The following is a 10,034-nucleotide window of genomic DNA, read 5'->3' as shown; positions in this document are numbered from 1 at the left end:
AATTTAAAGATGTGGTAGAATTGGATCTGGACGGGAAGGATAAATCAGTTGGAAGGGGTGTGTCGCGATTCTGCAGGTTCGTTCGTGGATCTGAGTGTGGCGATTTCGGTTTCATATCGCATATCGTTACAGCCTTAGAATTTTAAGTTCTACTACTTTATAGCTATTTTGGTGAAAGTAACTCAAAAGTAATACAGAAGTAATGTAACGCATTACAATTCCGAGACAGTAATATTGTAAGGTGATGAATTACTTTTAAATTACAGTAACAAGTAATGTATAATGTATTACAGTTTGGAAGTAACTTGCACAACACTGGAGACAAGTGAACGTAAACGTTTAAAGAACTTTAGCCCTATAGCTTAGACTTCTCCAAACATTTCAACACCATGTGAACTAAGGCAGGTAGTAATTTATTAAAGAGATCCTTTTAACTGGTCTGTGTAACTTAAATATTAAACAACTTTAAGCATTTAACTTACTTGCATGAGCTCACAAACTGCTAACAAGTCAGCCAATGAGATTTCATCACCGCACAGGAAGGACTGTCTCTTCAGAAACATGTTTTCCAGCTTGTCTAGCGTGCCGTCCAGATCTGATAGCGCCTTTTCAAGCATCTCTGGATTTGGCAGCCCCACGCGTGGCAGTAAAGCCTGTGCAGTAATGCAAAACCTATGAAGTCTGCCAGAATGAAACAGGTAAACGCTGTTTCAAATAGTTTTAGATGAAGAATAATGTCACCGCTTTGTCATAATGTCATCATGTCAACTAGCCACATATCAAACCAGTGGCGGGCCGTGCATTTCACACCTAGGCCTTCATTGAATTAATAACTTTTAATAGCGTGGCAGCGCACAGACTCTCTTTAATTGTTGTGAAATTGCTGTTTTTATTTTGCACTGGCAGTTATAGGGTTAATGCGGTAAATTTGGAACAGACGCCCGCACTGTCGATTTGAAGGCCTCAAGCATTAGCGGAGCCAGGAATTTGATTGTAGGTGGGCCTCCAGAAAACTGGATGGGCCAGTTAAAATAAGCACAAAAAACCCCCACAACGGGTTCCCCTTCATCTCCGTTTCAGCACTTTTCTGCGGCACTGAGGACAGCGACTCAGTAGCCTACCTGTGTGGCTCTTGTGTCGCTGTCCTCAGCTCAGTGCAGTAACGTTAGCCTAACTGGGGGATCGCACACTAGACAAGAAGCGCAGCACTGTGCCGCGTCGTGTCTAGGACAACTCGAGGTATCGCACACTGGACGTGCACTTTCTCAGTTTATGGCCAGCAATACTGTTATGTTTAAGGACATTATGGAATTAAGATAATGTCTGTACTATGTTATGATTGTACTGTACAATTAATTACAATCGTTGCTGACTTTGCAGTCTGAACACTTTACCTCAGAGCTTCCGTTAACTGAATGAATTGAGAATATCAGCTGAAAATCCAATAACATCAGCAATTTTAATTCAAGCAGCTGATTTCTGTAAATGAATATAAAACTAAATGTATATTGCAGCACAGGGTGAAGTCAGTATACATTAACGACGATTTGAGACAAATACATTTAAATTTAATATAAAACAAATGGCGCTCTGTGGCGCGGAAGGATTTTGAACAAGGTCCTGAGCCGTTGCTGGGCGCCACAGACAGACGACGAATGGCGCCGCCGGTGTGTGTACACTCATAGAGAATAAAGTGTTCGAGTTTTAAAGACGCGGCACTGCGCTCCTCATCCGGTGTGCGACCCCCTTAAGTCACACATGGGGTAGAAGCGCCTGATTGGTTGAGAAGCTTTCAGTCAAAGCTTTCCTTTTTTTTGAACTGGGGCCCAGGCCCACCCGGGCCCAATGGTAGCGCCGCGGGTGGCCTCAAGGCAGATTTATTTTACCCTGGCAACACATGATGGCTGAAATATAATAGGGTTTGGGTGCCACGTTGCAATTTAATTGGATAAAAGCACTAAAATAAATATACAATACTGGAAGCAGCGCAACCAAAGCCTGTCTACGTAAAGCCTGGCCACTCCCTATTAAGCCCTATTGTACCAAATTTTGGTTGTAGTTCCACCAGAGTTCCACTGGGGGGCGATCGCCCTGAATGCAAAATGAATGGGAGTCTATGGAGCTAGACGGCTAAATTTGTCTCTTTCACCCGATTGTCATTGATAAATCTCAGATTTGATTGTAGGTTTTGCAAGTTCAGCATGGGTTATAGGTCGAAAGTTGAATGAACAAGTATACTTATGTCCTTTCAATTTCTTACAGGTTGAGTTGTTGTTGCCCATTACACGCTAGCATTCTGCTAATGAACGCTGATTGGTCAGTGAAGGACTGATTACGACCAGAGATACTGCTTGATGGCATCCGAATCGGGACCAGAATGTGTGTGTGTATATTTTCGGCGTGGTTTTTAAAAACAACAAAACATAAACTCTTCTAGCACGTGTATTTACCTGTGTCAGCTGCGTTGTCGATGCCTCGAGAGAAAAGAAAGTGCAGAGCGCGAAAGCACCAAAGTGACTGAAGGATTGCCGTAAAGCAGTAGCCTATCTCTGGTGGTACGATGTGTATGACGTCATTGACATTTTAAAATATGTTTTAAAGCAAATAAGTGACTAAAAAATCTAACACCCAGCAATGAGTAATTTCTTTGCATCTCCTTTCGAATACAACATTCAAATTACTAGACAAAAAATTATATCCTGAGAAAAGTGGATTTTGAGGGGTATAGCTCTAGCCTGGTTCTACCAGACTCTCGTACATTTCATTTGTACAGAGAGTCTGGCACCGCTCCATTGACAAGCGTTAACTTCCTTGTAGGCGGGTATTCTATTGAAGTCTAAAACTATTGGATCTGCCCAGAGTCACTCTATCTGCCATAACCAATCGCTGACGTTTGGTCGTGACATATGTCTTTTCCCGAACCCCGTGGGAGGATGGCCATAAACACAAAACTAAGCCAAGATTGTTCTTGCTCCGGCTTTAACTTCTTGATATTCGGCAGCGTTGCCACAACGGACCGAATGGCTTCGCTCGCATCTTTCTTATTTTGAACTACAACTCAAAATAACGCACGAGTCGACATCAACGTCATCGTTCTCAGCCACTCCCTCTGTTCGCTGATTGGCCCGGTAAAAAATTGATCGGAGAAAACCAAAGTCTACAGCGCAATCCCAGACGTAGTACTGAACATAGACATCATATAGAGACTAGATGCCCTATTGGCCGCTGTGGCGCAAGAAATGCGACCGCCATCTTAAACCGGTCATACTCCTATTTGCGTTGCATAGCAGCAGTAGATGCCAGAGCACTGTGCAGCATATTCTTGCTCAAATCGGCGGACCATCACTCGGGGATTACTTTTCACAAGTAAGATTTAACATTTAACATTACCGTACTATTAGTTGTATTTTGTGAACCAAATAATCAATGTGTCCTGTATCGTAGCTACGTGTATGACCGTTGCAGCAAAAAAACCCGCGTGAAAATCAGTTCGGTATTCAGTGAGATATGATTAATTAAATGCGATGACAGCTCATTGCACCAGCCAAAGAGATTACACTGAGCGGAGCGGGTGACCGGTTTAAGATGGCGGCCCCACGGCTCGTCCGCACCAATAGGCAGTAGCGGTCGATAGGGCGTCTATCTATATGATGTCTATGGTACTGAAGGAAAATCCAATTGAGCGGAAGTGCGTAGGAGGGCGGAGCCAGGCTAGTATAGCTCCATAGACCTCCATTCATTCTGCACTCTTCCTGTGAGCGCCCTCATAAGGAACCAGAGTGGAACTGCAACCAGTTCAGAAGCCGGAAGTTTACTGCAAGTCAAAGTTCTCCCCTTATTAGACATTCTCTGGCGCAACCAAGAGAAAAGCTGTGAGAATGAACTATTGGGAATAATTTAATACTCATTCATGGAAAAAATATATTAAAGCGCAAGTCAGTGATTCTGATAGTGTTTGGGCCAGCATGGAAGGCCTTTCTGGCCCTGACGGCCCACCACTGATCAAACCCTATACCTCATGCAAGAAGACTGAGGAAATGTGCGTGCGTGTGTTCGCATGATTCCAGGCTGTGTATTCATCCACTCGCGCTCTCTTCTCTGGCAGTTTGGGGTACCAGTGATCAGGGACATTATAGGCTGTCGCCAGATACTTCAATATGGCGTCACTGTGACAGAAAACAAGAGCTTGGAGAAATATTTCACCAAATTATATAATAACAAGTTTGTCATCATTTATTCAGCCTTGTGTCATTCTGACTCTGAGTAAATTATGATTATTTTTGTTAAACAGACCGAACAGAACAAATGCATAAAAAAACATACAAAACAGACTTCACCAGCTCTTACCACACTTCCCAGCAGTCCCGGTGACAGAAGGGAGAAATTAATAATAATTAGGAGTGTAACAATATATCGTGACACAATATATCGCAACACAAAAATGCATTAGTATGTATCGTGGATGGTTACAATGTATCATGGATAGTTCACCCAAAATACAAATTATCGTGTGAGAAAAAAATCAAGTGTTCAAAGTTTTAGTGTCAGTCAGTACTACATTAAACTATATATAAATGTTAAAGGTCCCCTATTATGCCTCTTTTCACAAGATGTAAAATAAGTCTCTGATGTCCCCAGAGTGTGTATGTGAAATTTTAGCTCAAAATACCCAACAGATCATTTTTCACAGCATGTTTAAATTGTCATTTTTTGGTGCTCAGAAAAACGCGCTGTTTTAGTGTGTGCCCTTTAAATGCAAATGAGCACAGCACAGGGGGCGGAGCTTCAAGAGCTCGCACTCAGTCTCAGGACAATTTCATCTCACAGAATGATGATAATAATATCAGAAACTCTCAGTAACGGTGTCCATTTCGACCCGGAGTCGGACAATAATGCCTACAGAGTCAGAGTGCTGTATAGAGATGGAACAGGTATAGTTTAGTAGTGTAATTACGGTTATAACGTATTTTTCATCTGCTTGTATCCACTATTAATAGGCTACAAGTCTGCTGTTTCGGACCAGGTCCGAATGATGATCAAACATATACTGATGAGTTTAATAAAGTTTATTGTACATAACACAAAAGATGAAGCGTCAGTTTTACTTCAGAAACTCAGCGCAAGAGCTGAGTAAACAGTAAGATATAAGAAGTGCGCAAGTACATAAACACATTAATGTAGAGTTGAGGGAGCATTTTCTTTAAAAACAAAATAATTCCACCTCGTCTTCAGCGGCTGCCTCAGATTTAGGGAGTAAATAGAGAGAGCTATGTGGATTAATACAACCAGCCACACAACACCTACAACGCTGTGAACTCGATCAGGGCGGCAGCGTTCTTCGTCTGCCTGTCATTTGGTTTGTATAGTAGTTTGTTTGTTTGTTTAAAAGGGACCATGTGCAATTAATAAAATAAATGTAAACATTTGATACATTACACCAGAGTTAGCCTTAGGCTAATTTACATCTGCAGTCCCCAGGTACAAATAAATACAAATACCATAGACTGTAAAAAAATATGGACGTAGTGTCCGTGACGTCACCCGTAGGTTTCTGAAGACTGCTTTTGAAGCCTAAAGTAGGCGGGGCCAACCGTCGCCATCTTGGCATCGCGTCAGCTCTCGTCACTCCCGGATAAAAGAAAATGGGCAAAGAGGCGGAGCGTGGGTGGAGCTGAGGTACTAATGCTATGCTACTGGCCTCGTGCTAAAGTGACAGCTGAATGTAGAAGTAAAGCCACTAGTTAAAGTTCATGTTTTTGCCCTTCAAAATACTATAATAATTAAAAGACGTAACTAAAAGTGAGACTATGTGTATCGGGATGCATTATTATTCTGCTAGTTAAAAATGTATTATCATGCAGTAACTTACAATATTGCTCTGAGCTTGTGCGTGTGACAGTGATTCATGCGCATACATGTCAGTCAGTGCGGCATCGCACGTCAAGTTCATCAAGAGCTTTATTCAGTTCAGTTGATTTTAAAATCTGATTTTGGCCGCTTCTCAATTTCTCAAATGGGTTAAACCAAAAATATTACCTCAGAAGTTCAAGTAAATGCACTAGAAATCCGCGCTCATTCAAGGGTGTGTATCTATTGCATGGACGGAGAGAAAGCACTGACACCTGCAGGATTTTCTCATGGTACTTTTTATTTAACACTTAAAAGTTTGAGAGCAACGGTACCGCATAACGAGTGTAGCCTGTACAGTATACTCCAAAAAGCAACGAAATTGTCAGACATCCATTAGTGCATGCGAGGAAAACAACTGGAAATACAACGCTGGTTGTTCTCTCCATACTCGACACCGACGGAATCCAACGGCGTGGGCAAAGGTATAATGCGTGTATTAAATTGTATGAAATAATCCCGAAAAAAGCACAAACACTGCAGAGATGGCAAGTACAGCAGCTGAGGGTGACGTTAACAGAGACAAACGTCGGCTAGCAGTTATAGCAGCCTCAATCCACCAGTCACGCAAGTGGCCACGCCCTTAATTATGCAGAACTTTAAGGCTTAATATAATTTAAACGGATGAGGTGTAAAAAAATTCACCCCCCTCACAGTTGTCATGAAGGGCAAAATTAGCTATATAGACCAAAACCACTTTTTGCTCCAGGCTGTAAACATTTTTTTCTGCTGTAAAGTTGGGGATTTTAACATGGGGGAGATACAGATTTGACTCACTTTTGCAGCCTGCCTCAAGCGGTCAGTCGATGAATTGCAGTTTAATTCACTTCCGTGTTGGTTTCAAGAGAGAGACGGGGAGGTTGCCGCTTGACAAATACATACAGTACAGATTATAATATCAACATTATTCAAGAATATGCGGCATGTCAAACATAAAAAATCAAACATTGTTCAAGAGCATATAACATGTACTTAATGCCCCTCACTGACACGCACACACACACACACACACACACACACACACACACACACACACACACACACAGGCACACACACACACACACACACACACACACAGGCACACACACACACACACACACACACACACACACACACACACACACACACACACACACACACATCATAATCACAACATACAGTGGTATGCCCACACACAGCCCCTTCTCAACCCTTGGGCAACCCTACAATAAAGATGTAAATGTGACTAAAGAGAAAGTAATATTACCCACTAACAAGTTAGTGGATGCATTGTTGTGAAAGTTTTAAATGTTTTTTTTATATTATCTTTAAAGGCCCCAAACAAGTCACAAGTTTTTATGTTATCTGGAACTGTATTCCAGACCAGTGTATCGCAGCTTTGATAGAAAAGGCTGCCTGCCCAAATGCTGAATAGCGAAAAGGTACAGTGCAGCTATATACGGAAACTATTCTAGTGGTCCTCACAGACATATAGTAACTTATAAAACTACATTTGTATTATTATACAATGGTAAAATAAAGTGAATACGCAGAGTTTTGCATTCAAAGGCATTTCAAGTCAGGAAACCATTGACACAGAAAATAAAGAGTTAAAACTCTTCACATGTGCTCGCGCTGACGCGCTCATGACCGCTTATGAACATCTGAACACAAACAACGATCAAATGCACATCGATAGATCTTCTTCCGTCTGTTCTTCAAAATGTAATCAAATGTATATTTATCCAAGCATGTTTAAACTGGTTAACTGTCTAAGGTAGGCAAAGACATTCGTTTTTAAGATGATTTTGCACGCTGCGCAATACACACACATTACCGCGGGATGGCGGGTGTTCATTTCATAAACTGTGAACATTGGTAGCTTATTTAATGTATAAATTAAGGGTATATGTCCTAAAAACTAGTAATGTCATACTTTGTAGTAGTGCTATCATGGTGTAGTAATCTATTTGGTTGTAAAATATATTACCTGAATGAAATGAAATCAAATGTATCGTCCTGTGGAATCATTCATTCACAGACAGATAGCATACCTAGATGTTCAACTAATGAAGATCTTCATCGCTGGCAAACAATATCATGCACTTGCAGATTTGATTTCACTTGAATGTAGATCCACTGCCACTTCATCCAACGCGCTTGGTGTTATTAAATCTTTCTTTGCATTGACTTAACATTGAAATCACTCGCGCCTGACGCGGTATTCGCGTCCGGTGTGAACGCAGTATACGACTCCGAGTGTGAACCCGCTTCAGACGATTCAGAGCGTGACGGAAACTGAACAAATCCTTCAAACTGATTTGCGAACCAATTTAGACAGATCTGCCAACTTGTTTGATGAAGTCTTTGAACAGAATCGACTAAAAAGAGTGATTCATTTGTGAATTGAGCATCGCTTATTCCCCGGAAAAAAGATACAGCCAGCTTGAAATATTCTACGCATTTAACAACAGGTATTGCATTAAAATAAAGTAACGAGAGGAATGTCGCCTAACGTAACGAAAAAGTACAGAGTATTTTTTTTTACCAAAGTAAAAGTACAGTTTTTTCATTAGAAATGTACTCGAGTTGAGGTAAAAGTACCCACATTTAAATCTACTCTTAAAAGTACAATTTTTTCAAAAAAATACTCAAGTAAATGTAACGAACTAAATGTACTTCGTTACTACCCACCTCTGCTGCTGATGATTTATGGGGATTAATAAAAAAGGAGTGAGTGGATTTTTATCACTATTGGGTGGTTGTTTACACACACTGCCAACACACATTTATGTCCAAACAGCATGCAAAAGTGAATTTTGCATAATATGGGACCTTTAAATATAACGTATAATAATGCAATGGGGGAATATTTGTGGGTCCTGATAATGCCAAATGTCTTATGTTACCAGTCAAAATTATTAATTTTAACATATCTAGTGAGTGACAGAGTGCAAGCATCTAAAATAACTCTGTTTTCAGCTTCAGAATCATGACTATTTTTATTCGGGTGTCACCATTGTCCAGTGCATTGGATTACCAGCACCAAGTCCAAACCTATTAATGTCATACCAAATTTAGCATTTTAATTAACAGTACCTTTTTTTGTTAACCTTTTACCATGTCTTGGAACATCTCAATAACATTGTATTGTGATATGTGTTGAATCGTGACAAGAGGTTACACAAGTTACACCCCTAATAATAATAATAAAATGTATAGAGTAAAGTAAAATACTACTAGTAATAATAGCTAATAACAATAATAAAACCTTTAGGAAATACTACTGATAATAAAGATGTGCAGGAGTTCACTTGTCCTCATTGTTTTAAAAGCCTAATCTTTGCAGACTTTCATTTGCTCTTATAACCAATGGTTTCATCTGTTTTTCTAGCTTCACTCTCTCTTTACCTCTCAGTAACAACAAATCCATTGTCCTCCAGCACTGGCAGTTTCTGCATGGGGTTGAGTTTGGTGAACTCAGATGTCTTATGCTGTCCTAGAGGTTTAAGTTCAAGGACATTAAATTTGTGAAAGTCAAAGTTTAACTAATGAAATTGAGTTTGAATATAAATAGATTACTACAACTGTTATCCTTTGAACAGGTTTGGATTCATTCCATCTGAAGTCGACAAATGCATCCAAGACAACTCTTAACTCCTCAACGGAACAACACACTCACAATAATGCTGCTTACCTTTTCGTATCGCAATGTTCTCCACTGTATGTGGGATTTTGTTGTCTTTGAGGAATATTAGTACAGCCCTGCATGCCTGAGACACGAGGTCTAAGTACGATTTCACTGCGTGTCTGCCAGCCATAGTCAACTGCTTGTGTGAGTTCTTCTGTATAGGAACAAGTTTTCCTGTTTGGGATCCCTCAGTTGCTTTGCCTCTTAAATAGGACCCTGGCTGGAAGGGGTGTGTGTGTGTGTGGTTGTGACGTAACTTAGATTTTGATATGGGTGTTCTTAAATTTAGCTAAATCACAGGACGTCCAAGCTGGTACAGGACAGTTGGCACAGAGTGAAGTCCTGTTCATACCTGGTATTTCACGAGTTCACATTACATAAAAAAAATCTGATATTTAAAGTTAAGCTTATTTTGGTATTCTGTCCGGGGGAGGGTTTCGAGCCTAGACATTGGGCC

At 40.6% G+C, this 10,034-nt stretch overlaps 1 protein-coding gene across 1 annotated transcript; it reads right to left on the bottom strand.

Annotated features, from left to right (window-relative positions):
• Positions 1 to 463: 463 nt before the first annotated feature.
• On the bottom strand, positions 464 to 9,830 carry LOC143749206 (glutathione S-transferase theta-1-like). The gene is made up of 4 exons (XM_077241719.1): positions 9,584 to 9,830; positions 9,298 to 9,385; positions 4,016 to 4,166; positions 464 to 681 (listed from the first exon to the last, which is right to left on the bottom strand). The coding sequence occupies exons 1-4, from the start codon at positions 9,705 to 9,707 to the stop codon at positions 673 to 675; spliced, it is 372 nt and encodes a 123-aa protein (XP_077097834.1). The 5' UTR covers positions 9,708 to 9,830; the 3' UTR covers positions 464 to 672.
• Between the last annotated feature and the right edge of the window lie 204 nt (positions 9,831 to 10,034).

Source organism: Siphateles boraxobius, unplaced genomic scaffold (assembly GCF_051911475.1).
Source record: "Siphateles boraxobius isolate OS27281-9 unplaced genomic scaffold, OSU_SipBor_1 24, whole genome shotgun sequence".
Taxonomy (NCBI): Eukaryota; Metazoa; Chordata; class Actinopteri; order Cypriniformes; family Leuciscidae; genus Siphateles; species Siphateles boraxobius.
The sequence above is the reverse complement of the archived record's forward strand: the minus strand, read 5'-3'. Positions and strand labels throughout refer to the sequence as shown.

What these genes read in the sequence shown, in the direction of transcription:
- LOC143749206 (XM_077241719.1), bottom strand. Translation starts at nt 9,707, where the DNA reads ATGGCTGGCAGACACGCAGTGAAATCGTACTTAGACCTCGTGTCTCAG. An exon ending in GAACATTGCGATACGAAAAG is followed by an intron (nt 9,386 to 9,583) that starts GTAAGCAGCATT and finishes TTAAACCTCTAG; the next exon opens with GACAGCATAAGACATCTGAG. An exon ending in GGATTTGTTGTTACTGAGAG is followed by an intron (nt 4,167 to 9,297) that starts GTAAAGAGAGAG and finishes TTTCTGTCACAG; the next exon opens with TGACGCCATATTGAAGTATC.